Here is a 24456-nt window from a genome sequence, read left to right on the forward strand (position 1 = left end):
TTTTAAAAATATTTTTACGAATGAATTTCTAGAGAATTCATGTTAAATGTTTAATACCAAATGCAATGTATAAAATCTCTACATGCGATAATGCTGTCATCATGTGATTCATTTTATAGGGTTTTGACTTCTCTAAGAGAGATTACATAATGTTATCGTAGCTGAATGGAAATTCTGTCTCCAAACTCTGGCTTGTGATACCTAACAAAAATCATTTATTCTCTAAAGTTGATGGTTAGTGCGGATAATAAAAAGATTTAGCGACTAATAATCGTAATAATAATAATAATAATAATATGTTCATGTAACAAACGCTGGTAGGAAGCATACTGTCACAGAAAGTTATGTAACTCATGACCTACGTGTATTTGTTCAGGAACTGACTGAACAACTGACTTGATGAATGAAAGACTGAAAAAATGAATGAATCAAAGAGTCAGCTATTAACTAAATCAGTTCGTCCATGAATCATTTTAAGGACACCTCTGGGCAAAGTGATGACGCACGACATGCGAAAAGAGACGCAGGAATATTCTGAAATTCTCATTGTTGTGTGTTGGAGGTTTGTGTCTTGCAGGGTCAGTGGGGTGACACACAGCTCGAGGAGAGCCTCTTCCAGTTCACTGAACAGCTGATGAACCTTTAACAGTGTGCGCAGGTAGTGGAAGTTCCCCGACCTTGCCCCTGTATATTTTGATCTCTATTTCATGAGGACAGTAAAGGCACGCCAGGTCCAACAGGAGTCTACATCTGACAAGTCACATCTGCTTCTGGTTAGCTCGTCTGTACGACAAACAGATGCTATCTCTCTGTTGACCCGCCTCTACGATCCACACATGACCATAGCTGGTCAGGTTTGGGAAATTATTTTCCATTGTACTAGGAGATATGTGTGCTTGGATTAATACAGAATTTATTACTTCATAAACTGCCATGTGAAGGTATTTTAAACACGATGTGACACTGCCATTATTTGCTGGTTATGGCGTGGCCAATTCACTACCTAATATGCTTGTCGTAAATATGCTGTTTAAACGTTTTGGATGTGCTCAAACAGAAGGAAAGCTGTGGAATGTAAGTTGACAACCATACCATTGAGGTCTTTCCTCAGCTTGCGCAAATCTCTTTGAAAGTCCTCGAACTTCATCTGGGAGGCCTGGAAAAGGTCCTGGGGCTCGGGCAGAGGGTAGACACACGTTTCTTTGCCAGCATCCTGGTAAAGCACAACATACATTCATGTACACACACACACACAAAAAGGCACACACTCTAAAGTCAAAGACACTCTTCCTCAAATGGGAAAGGGCCTCTCTAGTATATACTGTACACACCAGGCCAGATTGAAATAAATGTCTCCAGAGACCTACATGCACTTATTAGCAGTCCAAACATCCCTGAGAAGATATGGCTGAAACTCCACTAGATAACGACCATTAAGCTTGGTGGAGAAAGTACGCTGCAATTCTCTCCATCAGAGTTACTACAAGGCCATTATGAGTGCTAGAGTCATGTCATGCAGGTTGATTTTGGCAGGCAGCACTCTACTGAGTTCATCTCATCTGGAGAACCTAATTATTTACACTAGCGCTCCTTTGGATGCTGTGCCAATGAACAGGCTGCAGGTTTGAATGAAGCCAGACCAAAGCAGAGCGAGAGCGGGAGATGAAGAGTGAAAGACAGAAAGAGAATTATAAGAGAGCCAGAGAGGGAGAGAGATTTGTTTCTGCCATAAACGAGGAGAGGGAAAATAAATAATTTGATAAAGGATAAGCCATGGTATCCTCTGGCAAGAGAGGAGATGAAAAGAGAGCTCTGGAAGGATTTCTAAGCAAATCAGACTAAAACAAAAAAGTGATTCAAATAAACAGGAACCAAAACATACCTCATCAAAGTGCCTTAGATAGTAAGCAACAATGTAGGACAAAAGACTCTGGGAGTTATCCTGAAAGAAAGAAAAAAAAGATCCAAATAAATAAACCAAAACCCCTTTATTTATTAATTTAATCATTTTGGAGCAGGACGTTTTAATTTGCATGGGGCAAACAAGAATAAGGACAGCGGTCTTAGAAGTTGGGGATAAATGATGACATTGGTGGAGCAATGCAACAAAACACAACTGTGCTGGGCTCGCTGTCATAACTCAGTTGGTGGAAAGTTTGATTGACTTTATGGATACCTTACTTGGTTCACCACCACAAAAACACGAACCAGTCTGTCCTTATATGGCAGTGCCAAGGGTACACTCAGCCCGTTGTGATATTGAATAAGAACAGTAAACACAATGGCCTCTCCTCTAAATCTGAGCAGCTATGGTCCTCGTGTTTGGCAGCAATGAAGTCCCTTTTAACTCCTACATAGACTCTCAGCTCACACTTTTTACACCAAAATAAAGTTCTGGGGATGTACATACATAAATTACAAAGATGTATCTGCTTTACTCATTTTACACTTACTGATTGCTTGATAAAAACACTTAATTTAGAGTCTGTTCCTGCAGTGCGAGTGATGTTTGCTTTTACTCCTGGAACACACAGCCACGCAGTGCAACACTCACACTGCTCTTAACGTCCTTCAGTTTTGGCAGGATGTCCAAGGTGAAGCCGTCAGCCTGCCCACGAGACCGATTACCTCCGTTCATGAAGTTGCCGAAAGCCAGCACCAGTCCAAGCACCTGCAATACACACTGGCTACTCTGCAGAGTCTGGTGCACACACACAGATACGTACACACACACACAAACAAATGAGATGACGACATGAAGGTTAAAGTAAGTGACAGTAAAGGAAATTAAATGAGAGAGGCTGGTGGCTCACCTTGCATACTCTCTGAAGGATTTCAACTTTGCGAAGGACTGAGGTGATACATTCGTGGAAAGTTGACTGAAACAGGATGCAGAACACCCGTTGAGTGAAGTTGGGGATTTGGGATAGCTGGTATAGAAACCTGACGGAGGCAAAGATCACATTTTGTTTAATGACATACAGTACAATGATTTTTTTTCCCCCAGATGGTAGATTTGCCTCTTACTGTTCAGGCTTGTCCAGTGGCTTGGCGTCCTCCTTGTCTTTGGATGACTTAATATGCTTTCTAATGCCATCCATCTCATCATCCTGTGCTCTCTGTCAGAAGAAAAAGCGAATTGATTAAGATGGTAAGATGAAACCCAAAACGTCTGGAATGCCATGTTTTTATTCATTGATCCAAGTATTGGTATTATGGAAAGCTATGAATATGTACTGAATAATAGGTGTAAATTTATAACATTAATTACAAGTGTATACATAATCTCGATAAAACATTTGCTAAAGATGATCGACAGCACAGCACGCTTATTAAATGGAGTCTTAGGGAACGTTTATGTTGTCTTCAAGGTCAAGAAAGAACCGTGAACCTCTTTCCTATCGAGCCAATATGGAGAAGTCCATCTGCTGATGAAGATCATGCGGTGTTGGTGATCAAAAGCTCTGGAGACCCTAATGAGGTGGTTTATTTTCCTTTCATTTCTTTGTTGACAAACATTAGCTCAAATGTAAAAGAATTCTCAAATTATGCCGTTTTGTACACAAACCAGTATCGTGTGCCAGCCTATACAGTGCAACTTTCCTAAACGCTAAAGAGCTGCTTTCAGTCAGACCGCATTCCTGACTATTATCCTGCTGTCAGGCTCTGGACCACAGTTTTATACAAGGTGGTTTAAAAAAGCGGGCCAGAATGCCCCTTCGTTTCACAAGAGGCAAAAACAATAGATGTTAATTTGTCTCACACAGACGGGCAAAACAATGAAACCATCCCCAGGAAGAGAATGTAAACTCTCTCCCCGAGTCCCTCCAGAGCCCAGAGACCCCCTATGTCTGAGTCCCAGCAGCCCGGGTTCTCCCTCTGTTTCCCTCCATCTTTCTCCCTGGGGTTTAGCCTCAGCATGGATCCTTGGAAAACATCAAACACCAGCATCAAACGGACTGAGGGCCCGATTAGTATTCTACACACCACCGCCTTCTGTCGACGAGGGCAAGCTCTCCTTTGCCTTCTCCCGAGATGTTTTCAAGTGTAAATATATTTAACACAAAGCAGATCCTTTTCAAAGGGCAGCAGTGGAGCCCAGCAGTGTTTGGTGTAATTGGGGACAAGTAGGCATTAGCGTGTGATCTTTGAATTGCTAGGGCATGTTGCAGCGGTTGTTAGCATGAGAAATACAGTCCCATGTGGAATATCAAATGCAAAGGAGAGTAGGATGATATTTGTGATGCCAGAACTCCAGCGGTAGCCAAGTGGTATTCATTAGCCAGGTTTCTAGCACAGGGCTAAACAGAGCCAGCCAGGGCTTAATCACTATTTGTGTCACTCAATTTTCAATGAAACACCATTTATGAGAGTCTTTGCACACTGAAGTGCCAAACAATACCCCCCAAATGACAAATTGCATCATGTAATAAACATGCAAAACATATTTAGCCTTTATAAAGCTTCGTCATGTAAAAAAAAAAACTGCATGAGGTGATCACTTGTAGTGTTAAATTCGTAGGAGGGACCATGTCTCTAACTGACCCCCATGACATTTAGCTACTGTCAGCTGAAAGGAGTCTGAACTTCAACTTCAGACAACTAGTCTGGGCCCAGATTATGGCTTGTGATATTAGAGGGGAGGGAGCGGTGTCCCACTATCACTGTGACCCCTTTAATGGTGGTGGCTTATTGTTCAAAGAACAGGAGTGGCTGTAATCCGCAGCTCATAGACTGAGCGACTCTGTCCCCGCCTGTGTGCGTTTCTGTCTCTGTGTGCATATACAGTACGGTATGTGCACATTTGTGTGGGTCAACATGTTTGTTTGTGAGCATGTTTGTGTGCATGTGTGTGTGTTTGTGTGAGGGAAGAAAAAGCATGAGGCAGAGCAGTGTGTGATCTAGCTCCTTGCACAGTGAGTGAGGGTGTAACCATTAGAAGCCCCTCGCATTCCTCAAGACAGGCTGACTGTGCTGCCAACTGTGGTTTAGGGGGCTGGAGACCCACAGACAGGATGGAGTCTCGCAATACAAAAGAGAAACAATTTGGCTCCTCAACCCAATAACATAGCCTTAGGCCATAAGGGGGAGAAGGAGAGAGGGGGAGAGGGAGAGGGCTTGAAGTCTCAGGGTGAGTGGAGAGGTTAGAAGACTTTTGATCCTCAGTTATGACACATTGGTTCATAACTACAGCTTGTCTCAAGCCTCAGTCTCATTCCCATGATCAACATTATTAATATGCCTCTGGCAGCCAAAGGTCCAGGCCTCTCCTGTGTAGTTGTGCCAAAAAGCAATTCACAGGAATTTCACAGCATCTTAAAACTGTATCACAGTTGAAATGTGGAAAACATGCCCGTTTTCATGTTCTATTCTTTACTGACCTGACTTCGAACGGGTCCTGAACCGTTTCCACTGGGCGTGGAGAGGATTTCTATCAGTTGATGAATATGTATTTACTATATAGGGAGCCCTTCATAGCCAGAATGGAGACATATTGGGAAATAGCGATGACAGCTCTGTAATTCTTTTTATGCTAATATTATACAATACAATGTGGTGATTTCACTTGGCAAAGCTCAGAGTAGTCTTTCACTCGTTCATTTTTTTTTTTTAAAACATACTTTCAAGAGGAGCTATGTGACACAAACGCTGGTGTTTCTTAACTACCATTTCCTTTGTACAGGGGCATTATAAAAATGAAATCAATCACATCCAGTGTGAAAATAACACATGTTTACTATGGAAAAGTGTTGGTCCCCATCCCAGTTCCAGCAGACAAAACCTATACAGCACTGATCGTGTTGCCAAACAGCACACATACCAGTCCGGTTTGTGGCTTGCCTGTTTGTTTTTGTATCTAATGCACACTTCCTTTAGTTCACCCTTTCAAGTGAAACATGGAATAAGACCTCCACATAGAGAAATGTGTTCACAGTGAAGTAGCATCTCTGTCCGACACTGCAATTCCCACGTTGCTTTAACTTATATTAATACAAATTTTTACATGCAGAAGTTCAGCTTTTGATAATTTCGAGACAGGTAACTTGTGATTGATAGCATTTGGTGTTTTGTGGTTTACCCTCAGTCAAGTGCCAAGCAAAACAACTCTAAACAGTTGATGAATGATTTTCTGCCATTTCGTTGATAACACAGCTTGTGGAGTCTTCTTAGGTTTCATTCTTTAATAAAATGATTGCCTGTTATTCATATATGGCATGAAATGTGTAACCATAAATCATTCTATTTCTCACAAGCAAACAGTTCCAAAATAATACTTTTACAGCAAACCACAGAGGAAAAGAAGAGAAAAAAAAGAGTTTATGGTTTTCCAAGACTGAATGCAGCAGTCAACATCAGCCTGAGCTGTCAGTGGTGTTACTTTGTACTGGGCTTGTTGCTCAACACTGTGTATTTATATGATTCAGCACTGGCAGGAAAGTTAAGAAATGAATTTAGGTTGGGATATTGTCTTTTCACTGGTCTATTGACTTCACTAAAACCACTGTCCACATGAGACTTCACCCCCCCCCCCCCACCCCTTCAAAGTCAAAAATTTGCAAGATTTAAAAAATGTTTATTACTGTTGTAACCATAAAGACATAGCTCCAATTCCTAGTGGCACTAAAGCCTGTTGTTATACTCACATTTTCGTAAAGGGCTTGCAGCGTCTCCAGGTCAACCACGGTGTTGTCCATATTTAGGACGGCTGCAGACGGAAGGAGAGAGGATGACATGGTTAATGTTAATGTTAACACTAAAGCATGTCATGGCATTTCTCTGCTACCTTTAACCCTGTTAACAAGTCAGAAACCAAACCAGCACAAATAGGCTTTCACTCTAACAACCTGTATATCAAAACTTTTTTTATTTTTTCCTTCAGCAGCAACAAGAGTCAGAAACGGTGACAGAACACCACTTCAATTCTGAGTTTTTCTGCTGGAGCTGAACGCGGCAAAAGTTCTCCCAGCATGGCCCACAAAAAAGTGCCATAAGCCGTATGCTGCGAGTTACGTAGTTATCAGCTCTCATCACGATCGCATGCAAGGGGCCACAAACTAAAACATAAATACGGAGGTCTTAGAAATCTGTCAAAGGTACAAAGATCTGTGTTTGAACTCCTGTGTTTGAATTCCTGGTGTCGCCTTTTTGTCTCGGCGCGAGGACCTGGCGCCCGTGAGCATTAATCCTTTGAAAGTAAATGTTTAAAGACAAACAGAGCCCGGGGGTCTGCGGTGTTGAGGCTGAGGTGTTGCTGTACGCAGTCATCCAGTGAAGCACTCGACACCTATATATGTATTTCACTGTGCTGTGGGTGTCCAAATTACTCACATTGTTTTGATCTGCTGATTTGCTGTTGAGGTGCAAAGGGAAAAGCTTGTGTCAGAGTGGATAAAGAAGCTTGCAGTAATGGACTCGGTGCACAATGCTCACTTTGCATCACGACTTATGCCTTGACACTGAATGTGACTGGACTTCTTATAAGCTTAAAAAAAAAAAACTTGAGAAAGAAGAATATGGAAAATCAAGAGGAAAATAAAATTAAAAAAAGAAAAAAAAGCCTGAAGTGAGTGTTGTACTGATCCATTCACTTGTGTCATGTTTTTAGCTTTGATATTGCTCTTTCTCTTTACGTAATCCTGTAACCTTTTTAATCTCTTTACTTTTGAGCCACAAGGCAAATCCACTCCTTCTTTGCTAGTTCTTTGCTGTCACTCTCTAAACTCTTCACACCGTCTCCTCTTCCAAAGCCACCACAGAAATAACTTCCTTTCCCTCCGACTCTCCCTTTTTTCTGTTTCTCGCACTCTTCTCTTGTAACCATTTGGTTTTCATTACTATCTGAACCAGAGTCTGGCTGGCTGGTTTGATTGCAGACGGGTTTTTAAAAGACATGGGAGAAAGCCGTATCATCACTCTGACACAGGCCTCTCATGACCATAAGCCAGACTCATCTGCCTGGGTCTACCCCGACTATACCACATTCAACCCCAGCATGGCGCCAGCAACCACCATCTAATACTGTGACTGGCGCTCCAAACCCTCACAGGAAGCAGACACCGCACGGAAGTGTCCTATGAAACATGCCGAGTGTCGGCCAAGTCTCGAGAACAAACAACAACAGCTGTGAGGAACAGAAAAATGTGTTGACTTCTTACTGAGCAATCGGGCTGTCATAAAACAGACACAATCTAAATCAGTGATTCACATGTTGTTTTTCCAAGGCAGAGACATATCCAATTGATGAGGGCTTTGCTTGTCAGTGTCTTCATCATGGAATCAAAAGGAAGTATAACAATGATTCACTACACTGAGAGGGGCAATTATAAAATTTTGATGAATCAATCCCTTTCTCTAAACAAATTGTACTCGGATTCTTTAATCATCTTGAACCCCTGATGGCACAAGGGAACTTGAGATCATTTCAGGAAATGGAAAACAAAAGCACTGCCAATATATAGCCTTTTGGGTCTTGTTCCTTATGTGAAATAACAAATATTCAAAGGTTATAATTATGCACGCCTAATAAAGTAAATAAAACCCTTCCTATGGTTACTTTGTTTGCGCCAAGCAGTTTTGAGGAATAACATGCACATAATGCTGAGAAGTCCTTCACCAAAGCAGTGAGATATCCTCTCTCTGATCTTACTCACCATGATATACTGAAGTTTCCAATCAGGGCTAATTATGTACTATGGTAAAAACTGTCCTAACATAGGAGATGAATGACAGTGCTGATGAGAGTGGCCCTCACTTGGCCTCCCACTCTGACCTGAGATGGATGCGCCATAGGCTGAAACATAGAGGAGCTAAAACTCAGGCCACAAGATGCTTTGAAGACGCTGCTAATGAAACAGCCCCACAGAGTAACTGTTTATTACTGTGTAAGTGCACAATATGTACCAGCCAAGGTTTTGATGTCGCATACCCAGCTGCCATACGCATTGAGATAAGCTGCTATAAAGGCTCCGCTGTAGGAGGGTTGAACAGGATGGAAGAAAGAGGAAGAGTGTTTAGACACATGGATGAGCGAAGACTGGCGAGCAATCAGAGAGCAACTAAAACAGGAAGACAGTCTGTTCCCATCAACATCTCCTGAATGACTTCACTTTAACAAAGCCGTTTAGACAAGATGGTGACAACTCATCAGAGAAAGACAGAGAGCAACCGAGAAACATGATGTGGATGTGAAATGGGGAGAGATTATACAGAATGAGAGCAAAGCAAAACAGGCGAGAGGAAAGTAACAAAAGGAAAACGCATTTCATATGTCTCGCAACATTATGACTTGTGATGAAGCTTACTACGTAGGGGAGGCTTAAGCTTTGGCATTGACCTCAGCCAGTATTCAATCTTATTGTATTTTATGCGAGACAGCAACACTGTGTCCTACATTCTTGTGTACAGAGTACGCTTCAAAAAGTGTTGTGCTTTCAGAGTGGGATTTGATGTCAGGGTTTCGGTGTTTATATGTACTGTAAGCTTTTGATGTAAAATGTAATAGCTTATTCAAAGCGTGTCCCCTACACATCTCAGGATGGCTGCTTATTTTTTTCTTTTAACAAAGAAAGCAGAGATACCACAGAAACAACCTTTGTTTTCTGATGACATAAAGGAACAATAAATGGCATCTGTATGTTTACTCAACTGTTGGAGAATCTGTAAGTTCTATTATACCTACCCTACAGTGTGCAGACACGTCAACCCGCCCCCACAACTGTGTCATTGTGCTATCACCACCAGTGTCACTTCTGGAAGTACAAATTCAGATACATAACCACATGATAACACTTACCATGTTGGATGTCCTTCATGTCAAGATGAATGCTAGACATGAGAATACCCACGGCCTGCGAGCGCTTGTTGCTCAAAAGCTTCACCACCTAGGAGTTGATACAAAGATGTGACAAGGGGGGGGGGGGGTCATACGAGGTCAGAGAGAAGGAGAGATGTTACTTCTCCATCCACCATGACGCACACATGCAGACAAAACATTTAATAACCAACTGGAAACAAAAGACAGCAACATCACTTCCCTCCGTCTGTTTCCTTCTGTGGGAGGAAAACTGAAGACTATTCACCCACAGCCATTAGGAAAATTATAATGCTGTCTGCATGAATTACTGTGATTATTAATTTTTCCTTTTTTTCTCCAATTCTCCACATCCATCATCTCCCTTTCTGGTGATTAAAGAATTACAGGACGTTTTAACAACAGGTTTATTTGCTAAGCAGATCGCCTGGTTAAACAAACACAACGGGCAAGGTTCTGTTTATATTATAGTTTATCGGATCATAGTGCAAATATAGATATAGGGGAAACAAGTCGTTCAAAACTCAAAAAGTGAAGGCTGCAATATTAACACAAGTTAGCTGAATAATAACAGCTTCTGCTTGTCAAACAGGCAGGAGTTGAATATCAAGCCACTGTGGTTATTATGCATGAAAAACTGGATCCAAGGGGGCCATTATGAACCAGTGCTTGTCTAAGTAAGCACAAGTGAGTGCCGGGTAGCTGGAAGCAGTGAAGGGACAGGACAGGAAACCCGTAGCCTACTGCGATCCAGACAGAATGCTTCCATCTAAACCAGATCACACAGACCACAGACCTCTCAAACACACAGGAAGTTATATCACCAGGCCCCAACTGTCTCTGTTTTCCTGGCTCAGCCACAGCTTCGGGGGACAGGCCGTCCGAGATATGATGCCGAGTGGCTTCCACAGTGAGCCTGTGATAGCTGGTGAATGGCAGCTACGCGGTCATTACTCAACTTTTATCAGCTGACCTGAGTCTCTTAAATGAACAAAACAGGTTTAAAGATAGATTAAGTTCAGTAGTTTAGTCCCTAGCAAGCAGAGTGGCCTGATATTACACAGGATCACTTTCCTATTTTATTATTTCATAATGAATCACAGCTGGATTCATAAACCACCATAGTTATTGAAATTATTTTCGTGACTAACATGTTCAACAATAACCTTTTTAGGACAACAAAAACTACCCCGAAAATGTAATCTAATAAAATGTCTTCTAACAATCTCATGAGAGCCATGTGTCTGAGTTTTTAGTTTAAAGAGACCTTTAAAAATACACCAATTATAGGTTGATCTTTTGATCCATCTATCATTTCAGGGTTGGCCAATGCAGATTTTCATCAAACCCATACAGCTCTGAATCGCACGTGAAAAACAAAACTTTGTTTTCTCAAATGATGCTGAGGGAGACCTTAAAATGAAGCAATATTAAAAAGAGTACAAACATAATTACCCTCTTATCTCTTTGTAATTTAACTTTAGGATGGGTTGAACCAAAATTAATTATCGTCAAAGTTGTATTGACCTGCAGTTGACGTGCCTTGGTGAAAAAAACACATTATGCATATATCTGACCACAACAGCTCCCTCTTTATATTTAAATTTACTATATTTACTGTATCTTATTACACTGTTTGCATATCTTATCATCTGACAGTCTGAGTTGAGAGGTGGAGTTGAGGACAACAAACAGACATCCTTTTCCTTGGGATGGGACGTGACGTGGTTTAGAATTGTTTGATCCTTGTTTGGTCATGAATGCAGTAACTATTTTAAAATAGGCCTACCTATTTATGCCACTAACAACAAAAAGACACCCCTTGCCTCGCTGAGACACAGACAAGATGAATATTTTTTTCGAGGTTACCATTTCTCTCAGAGGTCCATCGCGAATAAATGTCTGTAATCTATCTTAGAAATCATAAAAAGACTGCTCCTTACAACTCAAAGTCAAAGTAATTCGGTAACTTATCCGTCTCAGGGTTTCAGAGAAGAATCATTAATCACTGACTGTATTCATGCCAGTTTGATAAGGTATAAACGAGAATAGATTAAAACTTCAGGCTCCCACATACTGTATACACCACAGCTATCTCACCATCTCCACGGGAACACTGTTGCACAGTTTCTTACTTTAAAAAATCATTAAACTGTCTAATATTTCAAATCAAATGCCTGAAGGATATAAAAACCAACATAGTCAGCCAATTAATCAATAATGAAAATAACTGTTAGTTGTAGCCTGACTATAATTCTACATCCCCCATGTAGGCCTGTGGAGAGTGGCATCCATTGCCACATATACAGCTCCTCTTTTAAACCTCCGTGCAAGGGTCCACACTTGTTTATGGATTATGGTAGTATTTTTTTTTTGCCCTCATCTGATACTGATGTCAGCAGAGGCCTTTAAACTGGCCTCTGCCAGCTGACGTCAAAGCTGCTCTCTAGTGGCAGCTCTGGAGAGGTTGCTTGTCCCCTCTCATCAGCAAAACAGTCAAACTCACAGCACACAGGGGGATGGGAAGAGCTGGATGTAGTAGGTGATGCGATCGATCATGCTGAGGCCTCATGGGGGCCGATCCTTATGAGCTGGAAATGTCAAAGGTTGGCTGCAAACTGGGGTCAGTTACAGTTCCGCGTATGGTTTTATTCTTCTGTTATTTACTTCAGTATCTTCAGCCCATTGTTGTGTTGGGGAACACCCACAGCAGTTTCATGCAGTGATGACCAAGGGAATTAAACCCACACCCAACTCAATTTGTCTTCTGTCTCCCTCAATTTAGAAGTACAACCACAACACGAGGCGCTTCATGATGTGGTAGCCTACTTATTTAGAGATCTATCAATCAGAACATCACAGGAAGGAAAAGACATTCATTCAGTTTGTTCTGTTATTCTCCATCCTCCTCTCTGTGTCACCACCTATCAAACCAAAAGCACTGCATCGAAGCTTGCAGGTGTAGCGCTGCTCAGTACAGAGGTCAGTTCTATCTATTGGCGTCTCCCAGGTGTCAGAGCAATCATCCAACAGCTTCTGCAGTGTCAACATGATTGATGGCTGCTATTTTTGTTGCTGCTAAGTGTGTTTGAAAAAGGATTACTGTATGAAAGTGTGATTTTTTCCTTTTCTTTTTTTTCCAGTGAAGGGCAAATTAACTTTGCTTATCTACTGTTTCCCATCGCTGTTGACTTTTGTGCTCTACTGGATCAAAGCTGCAAGGTGAGTTTGTGGGAAAACTTATCGTATACTGTGTATTCAGCTTCAGTTAGTTGGAGCAAAATTTGTGACTATTTCTGTGACTGTACTGTGCTATTATTTTCGCTTCCCATTTATTTCTGGCTGTGTGACCATTGGATTAATGTTTGGCAGGATGGTATGATGACCACTTAGTTATTCCTTTTAGTACTCTGGGTATTGGGTTTTAGGTATTTGTGGCTGCAATTGTATCATGTTATCTACAATTGTATCTATCACCATGTTTCTTTTATGCTTAGATTATAGCGTGAGGTGGCATTACTGATAGGATTTGTGAAAGTAAAAATGTCTAAACACAAATTCTTATCACAGAAGTAACTCAATCTTCTATTCAGATATTGTAGTCATGCAATTTCACTAATAAAAACCCACGATAAAGGAATAGACTGAAATATGTTCTAATAAATAAACAGAAATGCTATACTGTGTGGTCCAAAAGAGGCAGTTTTCCTAATCACTTGAAGTAGCTTTATGCTGCTACGCCAGTTATCAAGTTGCTTCCTGCTCTGTGCATGTTCCTCATAAAAGCCCAGAAGTAGCTCAGGCTTGTGGCTGTTCTTATACAGGACTCTCAGGACTCTTCACAGCTTGAGGATCACATAACTCTCCAAATCACTGAGCACTGCAAAAGTATTACACTCAAGTGAACCCGTGAACAGATGAAACCAGTAAACACAGAGGCTGTGGCTCAGATATGATTTTTTTGTATCTATATCTCTCTCTCTCTGACAGACTTGAGTGTGTGTGTTTATTTATCTTGGCAGTTCTCAGCTGCTTGCCACCCAGTGGACTAGGCTATACATCTATCATGGAAGCTCTGTCACTCCTTATAATGTCTGGCAGCATTTAAATGCCAGCCACCCAGGTGCCCTACAGTTAGTAAGGATTGTTTTCAGATCTACAGTATATTGTCTCCTACAGAAGTTGTGGATGTGGCTTCAGAAAACACTCAATTGGACCCATATTGTTACTGTAATGCTATTTCTATGTCAAAGGTAGAGGAGTTCAGCCATTTTTTGCAAGTCAAACTTTCATTCAACTGAATAATATTTTTGGTGTCATGTTTCAAGTCATCACTTCCCATAAAGTAAGAAGATTTCCCACCAACGTCCACGTCTGGGACCTACATTTCATCTCAACAAAAACTGTCATGTGATTCTACTGGGTCTCAATTAGAGGGGTAAAGCCGACTTTCCCTGGTGCAACATTACTTGTGATTTGTGACACATAATTTCGGCGTATAGTACATTAACATATAAATCCTGACTCGGACAGCTTTAAATTGTAGATCAAATGTTTGACTTGTAGATTGATGGAGTGGCATAAAGGGCATTAGGGAGGGAAACAGTCCGACTATTAAACTAAGTCGTACAGAAAGCACAATGGGAGGAACCACATCATGAAATACAGCTCCCAGGCTTCTCCCACCCTCCCTTTTTTCCTTCTCACCCCTCTCCCTCTCTCTCTCTGACTCTCCCGACAGTCATCACCGTCGTGAGGTTTCCTCACTGCACGCGAGACATTGGCTCAGTGCCACTTGATGGTCACGGGGGAGTCGGGTGGGAGCCAGAGCTCACACCACATAATAACTGTCTGGCTGTAGCAGTTCCTCCTGTCACTCAAAGCAACTGGGAGACTGACAGTGAGGGGGGAGAAGGAGAGGAGCAGGGCACCAGAGGAGTGAGAGTGAAGATGGGAAAAGCCCCGAAGAGTGTCATATTTGGTGACCCAGAAACATACACAGCACATATGCATCATATTGTACAGTGTATGCTTGATACACAGCCATGAATCTGTACCTGTTTGGCCTTGGACTTGCTGATTGTATCTGAAATTGGCTTTTTCTTCTCCTTAACAGCACTTTTGGAGAACAGTTCCACAAATTCTTCAAAGTTCACAGTTGGCTCCTCAATTTTCTCCCACACGAGTGAGTCACTTGGTCTAAAGATAGGAGGAAAGAGGTATTATTTACATTGGGCAAGTGGGCATGCTTTAATCTGCGATGTATTGTTTGAAAAAGTGGAGCCCCCTTTTATAGTGTAATTCATGTCATTATTTCACCACAACAGGCATTTTTGACATTTCTAGAGTCTCTTGTGATGTTTTATGAGTGCTCATTTGTCATCTTTAGCAGAGTAAAAATCCATAAGTTATACACTTGTCAAATATGTCAGCCAACAAATTACATTTTAGAATTCAGTATCAAGTTCCTTACTTGAAAATAAATCAAGTGGTCTATTTCTAGACATTTATTCAACTACAGATTTTCCAAGCCTTATTAAGGAAAGAAAACCTGGTTCAAGTCAATTCGGTGCTGACCGCAATGCCTGGACTGCATCACTTTCATTTTCCACAAGGTTAGCAGCTCTATTGCCATCACAGCATGTGGCCGATCTTTATCTTAAGTGGACAAGCTTCCTCTCAATTCTCTACTGTTCAGAGCATACCTTAGTGCAAATGATCCATGTCTATCTTCACTTTATACAGCATATCCTTACTTTTTAGCATGCAGCTGTATGCGTGTCCAGTAGAGTGGCTTCATTGGCTTGGGGGGCTCTATCACAGCCTTGGCGGCGGCAGCTTCCTGGACCATCATGGAGGGCATGTAGCCTGGTGGTGGTGGAGGCCCGAAGCCCGGGGGTGGGGGTGGAGGTGGGGGGCCCATTCCAGGTGGAGGGGGTGGTGGAGGTGGGCCCATGCCCGGCGGTGGAGGAGGTGGGGGTGGAGGCCCGAAACCAGGCAGGGGAGGAGGTGGTGGAGGCCCAAACCCTGGTGGTGGAGGAGGAGGAGGGGGAGGTGGCGGTGGACAAGGCCCAAAACCGGGTAAGGGCGGTGGAGGCGGTGGTGGAGGAGGAGCGACACCTCCTGGCATAGGTGGTGGTGGTGGTGGTGGAGGAGGTGGGGGCATACCTCCAGAGAATGGAGGGGGAGGGGGCGGAGGAGCTGGTTGGGTGCTGCTCTGTTTCTTCTGTTGGCACGTGCATACAAAGCTCTCTGTGGACTTGGGGATGGAGGGAGAAACAGAGGAAGACACGCTGCCTGATCCTCTGCTGAAAGGCACGTCAAATTTAAACTCCTCGTCCAGCGGCGAGGTCTGGACGGACACCTCCTGGCTCATCTTTCCCAATCTTCCTCCTCTTATCTGTGAGGCCTTGTGGTGGGCAGCGCCCAGAGCTCCCATATTATCCCCGCTGCCCTTTGCCAAGGAGGCCTGCTGGCCCTGCAACACAGCAATCTTAATCCGCAGGTCATCGATGGTCCTCTCCAGCTGAGGGATGAGACAACTTTCATCCTCTGAGGAAGACTGACCCGATTTCAACCTGCTGGACTCTGTCTGTCAGAGAATGAGAAAAGTCACTTTCACTTAACATTCAACTGTGTTTGGATTCACAAATGTGCTTTGTGTTTCTCCTACATGAAACCTTGTTTGAAAACAGGTAATTGGGCCTATTTTGCTCTCTATATGACAGAAATGTGCCGTTGAGTCTTTGACACATAAATTTCACTTTAAAATCAAAACACCCACAACTGAGGGAGCTTACAGAGCTGTGAGTTACAGAAGGGTCAAGAAAGTCCATTATGTCTAGACTCCATCAGACCTCTGGCTCCAGACTGGTTAGAGCAGGGATGAGGGGATACTGAGAGATTTGACCCCAGAGACAGTGAGTCTCCTTGGGCCTCACATGGGGAGGGTCTGTGTCTGCTAGTACACATTCCCCAGTTGTGGTCACATCGTTGAATCTTAAGGAGAACGTTCAGTCAGTATGGCCTTCCTAATTTATTAACTCTTTTGGGAAAGAGGGAGGTTCAATGCGACAATCCAACAAGTCTTTCAGGGTGAGCCTGACCTCTGGTGGACAAAGAATAATCTGCAGAAGATGCAGTTTATCCGGAGCAAATTATGAGTGATGCAACTGTATTCCACCTACAAGTGAGCGGGTGACACGTGTCGTGTTGTTTCTGATTTTAAAATAAGATTAAATGTGCAGCAAAGTAACAATCATATCCCTCTGTGTTTTACAATCTTGCATGGATAAATGGGGTGTAATTCAACCTATGCAACCTATGCATTTTCACTTTTCTCCTCTTATCTAAACCTACTGTACAAATCTAATTCATATTTCTCCATTTGTTTCAAGTCTCCTCAGACAACTCTTTACATTTGAAACCATCAATGTCAGAGGCCAAAAATAACTTTAAAATACCTTAAAAAGTGAAAAGTGATTAACCTGGCTGGGACGCACTCGTTTTTCAAATGTAGTTTTTTTTTTTTTTTTTTTAATCTCCTAGAAACTCTTCTGTCATGTTTTCTGAACTTGCAGCGCATGTGTGCACTTGTGTGTTTTTTTCGTGACATGTGTGATTTCTTAAGTTGCAGCTTTTCGGGCCTCTGTAGGCAAGAGTTAAAAAATGAGAGTAGGAAGTACAGAGAGATGTTTCACAAAAAATAAAAACAGATAAAAACTGCAAAGGAGCTTCTGCCTGATGTTAGCAGTAAAACAAAAAGGCTCTGCCATAAATCAAAGCTAGTGTTACGCACACAGTGCAGACAGGGCAAAGGCATTATTAAATATTTAGAGAGGATACAACCAACCTGGGAGTACAGAGCTCCTGGTGTCTTCGCTGATGATTGATTCAAAGGAGATCTCAAGCTCTGCACTCTGCCTGTGCTTCGCCCCCCATAGAGTTCCCACAGGTGGGAAGACACTGGCAGGCCTACAGATGCCCAGGTGTATAGCTGCTCCTCCTGCATGAGGTTTAGAAAACAAGCAAGTGCATATACTGTAAAAGAGATCAGAGTCAAGGTCAGATGTTTGTGCTTAAAAGCTACTCGCTCCCTCCGAGGACTAGTGCCTTCTGTTTACAGCCATGATTAAAGGTAAATAACATCCACCTGGGATATGAGTTAAGTGGTAGCTCTTTGTGCAAGCCTCAAATGTGGAAACACTTGTGGATAATAAGCAGCAGTAAAAAAAAAAAAAAAAAAAAAGTGTTTTTTTTCCCTCTTTGCATAGTCAATGTAGCACCCAGTCCAAAAAACAGACCATGAAAGCCAATTCTTGGCTCTTGCTTGTTTTCTCATAGTCTTGTAGTGTTGTTTACAAGTACAAATGAACAATATTTAATGACTCCTACTTTGATGATCTCTGTTTTTTAAAGTTAGCTGCCCTGTCTCCCATTTTGCCTTCAACAAAAACATGAAATATGATGTCGCCGCTGGACATAACTAAAAGATCTGGGGATTGCTGTTGGACCTTATTCACTTGTGGTAAGAGATAAAAACTGAGCCCAAGAACACACTGAAAGAATTATTACTGCATTCCTTCGCCCCCTTTCTTCAAATGGTCCACTTCATGACCACTTGGACATTTGTATGGAATGCTGCCGTCAAGATGCTGCAATACAGTACGCAACCACACAGCTTGTTTGGCAGCAGGCTTTTTTTTTTTCTCCTAATGTTCCCACTAAAAGCCACACAAAGACAGGCCAACCACTGCATAGTCACAAGCAGCATGTAAGTTTATGGATGTGTCAGTCATTGTCCATTGCAAATAGATGCTCAGCTAGAACTGCTTATGAGCACACCAGTGTTGGTGTGTATTCCATAAAAACGGCTTAATCCTTTTAATGTATGGTTAAACATGTGTCTCCAATAGTACCGTCTTAATCACATCAAACAAACAACTAATTATAAACAGAGAATTAGTGCATTGTATTTATGTTATGTCACAGTATTTATTGTAATGACTGCAAAGACATCCACAAATACTGTGAGGTTAAAAGGATGCCATAATGAACAATTTTTTAACCCAATGCAAAGGTAAGATATATCAAAGCCAAGATACCCCCAAAGCTATTTTGCTCTTTCTGTAGTTTTCCTAAATACTTATGTGACCTACATTTTAACAAACCAAGTCATTTTTTTTCTACAGAAAGTAGCATGCGGAGCTTAGTGCCACATTGTGATGAATCATATCTAACAGTCACTGTTTTTTAGTGTGGCATGTTAGCATCACATAAATCTGCTTAATGTGTGTAAAGATTTAATGTGCACATGAATCATGGATGAGAACAAATATGCCATCTTTTTCTGAGACTTGAAGCCTACATTTCCCAACGTAGCCTGATGTTTTCCGAGTGTTTCTCTCAGGACAAAACCCATTAGCTGAACTGTGGTAACCTGACCTACAGCCATAAGAGAGCCGGGCACACAAGGTACAAAAGGCATGCCAGACTGACGTAAGCCAATGCCACTCATTAGTGCCTCTCCACTAAGCCATGTTTTGCCAAGTGTAAAAGAGATGACACTTGATTTATGCCGAGGTCCTCTCCCAAATCCCATTTTTGGACTGACTGAAGGTGATGGGAGTATTTAATTTCAGGCAGTTTGCAGAACAAGAAACAGACTAATCATACATTTCCTCACCCCAGCAAAAATACTGGGGTGAAATAGGATACAATGCCATATTTAGGTAGCAAAGTGGAGGACAAATAGGAGATGAGAGATACAAGTGGATATAAAAGGAAAGGAAGATGGAGAAAGAGGGGACAGAAGCGATGCAGTAGGTGATTAATTCCAAAAAAGAATTTAACTGTAAAAGGAAGGGAGTATAAAGGTTTGAGATTAAATGGGTTTAAGTGAAAGGGCTGCAGAGAAGCAAAGACAGACTGATGATTTATTTTTGAAAAGGGAGATTAGCTGTAAGACAGGGAGCAATAACAAGGAGATCTGTACTTTCAATGGCAATAACAAAGGTTGTTCTTGGTCAAGTTGAATAATGCAGGACTCCAGGCAAAGCCAAGAGAGTGAGGAGCTTTTTTGCTGGGGAAGAGCAGCCTGAGCCCAGGGCACGTGGAGTTATTACATAACGCGGTCAGCAGATGGTCTACGCAAGCACAGATGTGTGTATGTGTGCTTTTGTGTGTGTGTGTGTGTGTGTGTGTGTGTGTGTGTGTGTGTGTGTGTGTGTGTGTGTGTGACTAAGTGAGTGTCAGAGCGAGTGGTATTAATCCAGCCATGCGAGGAAACGTCTGAACATGTATGGGTGTCTCGGGCTGTCCTTTTGTATATGTGCACATGTGTCTTAAACACAGTCATGCAACTGTGGAAAGCTGTAGATAATTAAAAAAAAAAAAAGCATAAAGGCCTTAATGTGAGTGCACACTGCACAAGATGTAGATGTTTGAGGTTTGTGATTTGTTTTTATTAGAATAAAAACAGATTGAGGGCATGCATGAAATCCTTTTTTCCCTGTGTGTTTAGGTATGCAGATGAGCATAATGTGTATGTCCATGCATGTACATTTTGTGGGGGAGGTGCATGTTCAAGAGATTAAAATAGAGACCTACAGCCAGATATCAGTGGCTATGCTCACATGATCATGATGACAACGGTAGCTATGAAGCTTACAGTTTAGTATATTAACTTGCTAACATTAGCTAATTAGCACTAAACACAAAATGCAAATGAAGCTATGGGGAATGTCACTAGATTAGTTAGTTAGTTATAGTTAGTAGACTTTATTATCCCCCTGGGGGGAAATTTGCCAACACACAAAATAGGATACAAACAGATTTGCAGGTAGCCTATCTGGTTATAAACCAATGTATTGGAGATGTGAGGCTGTTTACTCCACTAAAGGTAGGATAGCCCCCCCACAGTCAACCAGCCCTCTCAGCAATTACATTCACATAATAAAGTATGGTAAGCTGAAGTGACAAGACTAGGCTACAACACCACAAATGTCAATCTCATGCTAGCGCTAGAGGAAAAGTCAGGGGGAAACCACCAAGGTCAAATTTATCCTCTGGGGGCCGAATGTCGGTAACAGTCTAGACCAAAGTGGTGAACTATAGTCACACAGTGTTAGATTGTTAAATTAAGAGACAGTTAATGTTAAACACTATAACTATGACAACACAAATTGTACACAATTTCCCCATAGTCATACATCCTTAACTCTAACCTGTAGTGTAACCAACGTGAAGTTCAGCCAGACGAACGCAGCTAGAGGGGGGATTTGACAGAAATGGCTTTGACAGTGGCTGTGGTGAACTGTGGCAAAAGGAATGTGCTGCACATGAGATTAGGTCTGAGCAAAGCATTACTGGAATGAAGAATTAAAGATTCATGAAATCAACTTTCACATGGTCACCCGGACTACATGCACCACTGCTCCTCAGATAATGAAATGTGTCCGAGATGAATCACAGTAACACAGAGTTATACTGTATATGGTATGCACGCACACAGGCTTTGAACTGCCTCTGTAAAATGCGTGTAAGATAATGACTACTGCATTCTTTGAGTATTTCATCTGATAAGCACATGTTCTCCTTTGTGTAGGAGCCAGTGCTGTACTGTCTTCAGACAATGAAACGTTATGAAAAGGTTAAGTGAGGGAATGTAAAAACCATGTTCTCTGTTCTCAAGCCCACGGACAATCACCGAACGAGGTACGTCACAATTTGGTAGTTTCAAAATTAAGATAAAAGAAAAATATATAAACTACAGTCTGATCAAAAACAGAAAAGCCAATTCAGTTTCAGGTCAAGCAAAACCAATGAAACTTGTGTCATTTTTGTAAAACTGTGTAATGACAGGCAGTGAAGTGAAAGGTCTTACATTAAAGACTCCTGAGGCATTGCTGTCACCGTGGAGCTCTGGGGAGCCGTCGCTGAATGGGTTCAACACACCCTGGCCCAACATTCGATGGCACAGTTCCTTTGCCTCCTCTTCTGCAGACCCGCCTTCATGATTCATGCACAGCCTCTCCAACAGAGTGCGACCTGAGAACAGAAGAGAGATGAAGTGCAGGAATGAAGCTGGCCTGAGGAATCCAGAGCTCCATTTTCAATGTGGAGAAGGCTGCTCAGACATAAACTGTACATCCTGATTCTGGACTGCAATATTTTTTGATATCATAAAGAGTTAAATGGAGATGTCTCAGTTTCAGATGTGATAATTAAACACCTACATTTACAAGCTCTTTTCACACCGTTTACATGTGGGTGACAAGAAAGATGGTGTTAATTGCGCAGCACGAAGAATAACCTAATCATATTCAAGATGCACGTTACCACACACTGCATCTACAATAATATCACTTCTATTTTGGTTTTAAAAACTAAGATGGATGAACTAGTAGACCAAAAAGTGTGTTTTGGTCAAAACAGAGAAAACACACATGGTTTAACCTTGTGGTTGTGAGGCCCCATTCTGAATTTGAATAAAATAAAGTGGGGAAAAAACAAACAGATTGCTCTTGGAACCAGAGGGAGGGAGAAAAACAAGTTTGAGCAGTGAGAAATATTATTGAAATTTGTCTTGATCTCAAAGTCCCAGAGCAGTTCTGGATCTGAGATAAGGAAGAATCCAGTTTCTTGATGATAGCGGGAGTAGAAGTAGTCACTAGGGATGGAAAATATATTGACATCTATGAAAAGATGTGGAGCCTGAAAGAAAATACAGCTCTGTTACTTCAGAAGGACCAACCCAGCAATGAGTTTGTAATATTGTTAGACTAACTTGATATCTTTCAAACCATGTGAATCAACAGATAGAAGTCCCATGACTCATTGTCCTGGCTGTACACATTAATTCGCGGATTTTGAGGACAGACACAAATGATGTCTGACATTGAAAATTGACTATCTCAAGAAATTTGTGACAAAACACAAATTCTGGCTTCAAATGTTTGAACCTGAACTGATTTGACACTGGATCAATATCAGGGAATGTGTTGTCAGCTTTTTGGCAGTTAAATTTAATGTTTTTTTCCTCTTCCAAGTCTCTCCTAAGGGCCATATGTGACCCGGATAATATGCTGAACTGATCAGTATCACATGAAGTGCTGAAAAGGGGTGAGAGAGAGCGTTGAAATAGGCAGAATACTGTGAATAAAAACACGACAGCATATATCTTGAAATTGACGTTAATGGGGATTGAAGATACAAAGTCAGCTGATAAAATCTGTGTGGATCTTATATCATGACTTATTTTTGTCATGTAGACGAACTGTCAGTTGGGTTTACCATCCACAAGCTTGCACTGTGCGCGTGTCTGTGTGTGTGTTTGTGTGTGTCTGTGTCTTTTTGTCTGGGCCACTGAAATCAGAGGATGGCATTGCCGTGGGTGGATGGCAGTGTTGTCATTGGGTCCTCTGATTTATGAGGCACAGACAGTGGAGAGCAGCTGAGCTCTTGAACGACACCACAACAGAAAGGAGGACAGAGTGGCATTGTTTATTTAGAAGGTGGCATTTGTTCTCAAAACACTTCTCAATAAAGAACGCCCACTGTTTCATGTTGGTTTATGAGCTATTGTACTTTTAAATCCTAACTTTACTGTTCCTGCTGTGATAATTTGTAGAATGTAATTTGTAAGTCATTAGGATTTAAATCACTGGGCAATTACCATAATCATTTCACAATACCATTGCATAATGTCAAACGGGGATGAGGCTTGGAGCAAAACTAATGTGAATCACATCAGGCCCACAGTGGATTCCCACAAACAATAGGAAAATATTCTAGGGAAAGGATTCTTGTTCTCCCATGGTGCGGGGCTAGGTCAGGAAAAGGTTGCTTTAATGAGAGCGGAGGAGTCAATAAAATGAATGACGATCATCCGCTTAATTAAAGGGTCACGTCTACCAACGCTCCATATTTCTCTATACTGTCAACGAATTCTGTGGAAAAGCCAAAACCAACAATGTGTTGGTCCCACTATGACTGGAATCAACTAAACCCTGACGTAGGTTAGTCCTCTGTGTCATAGACCCCCATTGTTGTTGAGACACAAGGAAAAAACACATGAATGAATGAAACCACTGGGTGACATGTTCCTTCATTACTATGAACATGGGCACTGTTGTTTCCCCTGCATACGTAATGTTCAGTGTCTGAAAATAGTCCCCGCACAATGCACTATTTACTCCTTGTTGTCCTGAATTTGTAAGAACTACAGTGCTCTGTTGGTTTTGGGAACAACTTAGGTTTTTTTAATTAGACTATATTAATTATAGGCTTGGAGCTTAGCGTTGCAGATGGGCTGGGGCAGAACGAATGGGATTTGTTGCCTGTTGAATAAAAAATTATATAACATGACCAGCTTTATTCATTATGTGTGATTTATATCTAAATTCATGCAAATACTATGGGCTTTAGCTAATAAATTAATGGTTTGTTCCATATTGTAACGCTATGACATCAACCGGCCAGATGTCCATAGTCCGGGGGACTTTTCTTAATCCTTTCTTCTCTGCCTCTTCATTCATTACTTCCTCTGAGACAGACCCCCCGGTGCCCTAAATCCTTCCAGACAGAGAGCCATTACAAAACACTGTGGGTCTTTATAAACAAATGAGCCATGTCTGTGGTTAAGA

General features: G+C 41.8%; 1 protein-coding gene across 1 annotated transcript in view; it reads right to left on the bottom strand.

Annotated features, from left to right (window-relative positions):
* The window catches only part of fmn2a (formin 2a), a gene marked incomplete at its 5' end in the record, with an annotated part of 35559 nt that overhangs the window by 8683 nt on the left and 2420 nt on the right, over positions 1-24456 (bottom strand). The window contains 11 exons of the mRNA XM_083988586.1: positions 1093-1213; positions 1883-1942; positions 2555-2701; positions 2814-2943; positions 3028-3119; positions 6645-6706; positions 9794-9881; positions 14869-15010; positions 15568-16403; positions 17664-17816; positions 21696-21859. Coding sequence (XP_083844712.1) covers positions 1093-1213; positions 1883-1942; positions 2555-2701; positions 2814-2943; positions 3028-3119; positions 6645-6706; positions 9794-9881; positions 14869-15010; positions 15568-16403; positions 17664-17816; positions 21696-21859 — 1995 coding nt within the window. The remainder of the gene's footprint in view (positions 1-1092; positions 1214-1882; positions 1943-2554; positions 2702-2813; positions 2944-3027; positions 3120-6644; positions 6707-9793; positions 9882-14868; positions 15011-15567; positions 16404-17663; positions 17817-21695; positions 21860-24456) is intronic.

This window comes from Trachurus trachurus (assembly GCF_905171665.1).
Source record: "Trachurus trachurus genome assembly, chromosome: 15".
NCBI classification, from domain to species: domain Eukaryota; kingdom Metazoa; phylum Chordata; class Actinopteri; order Carangiformes; family Carangidae; genus Trachurus; species Trachurus trachurus.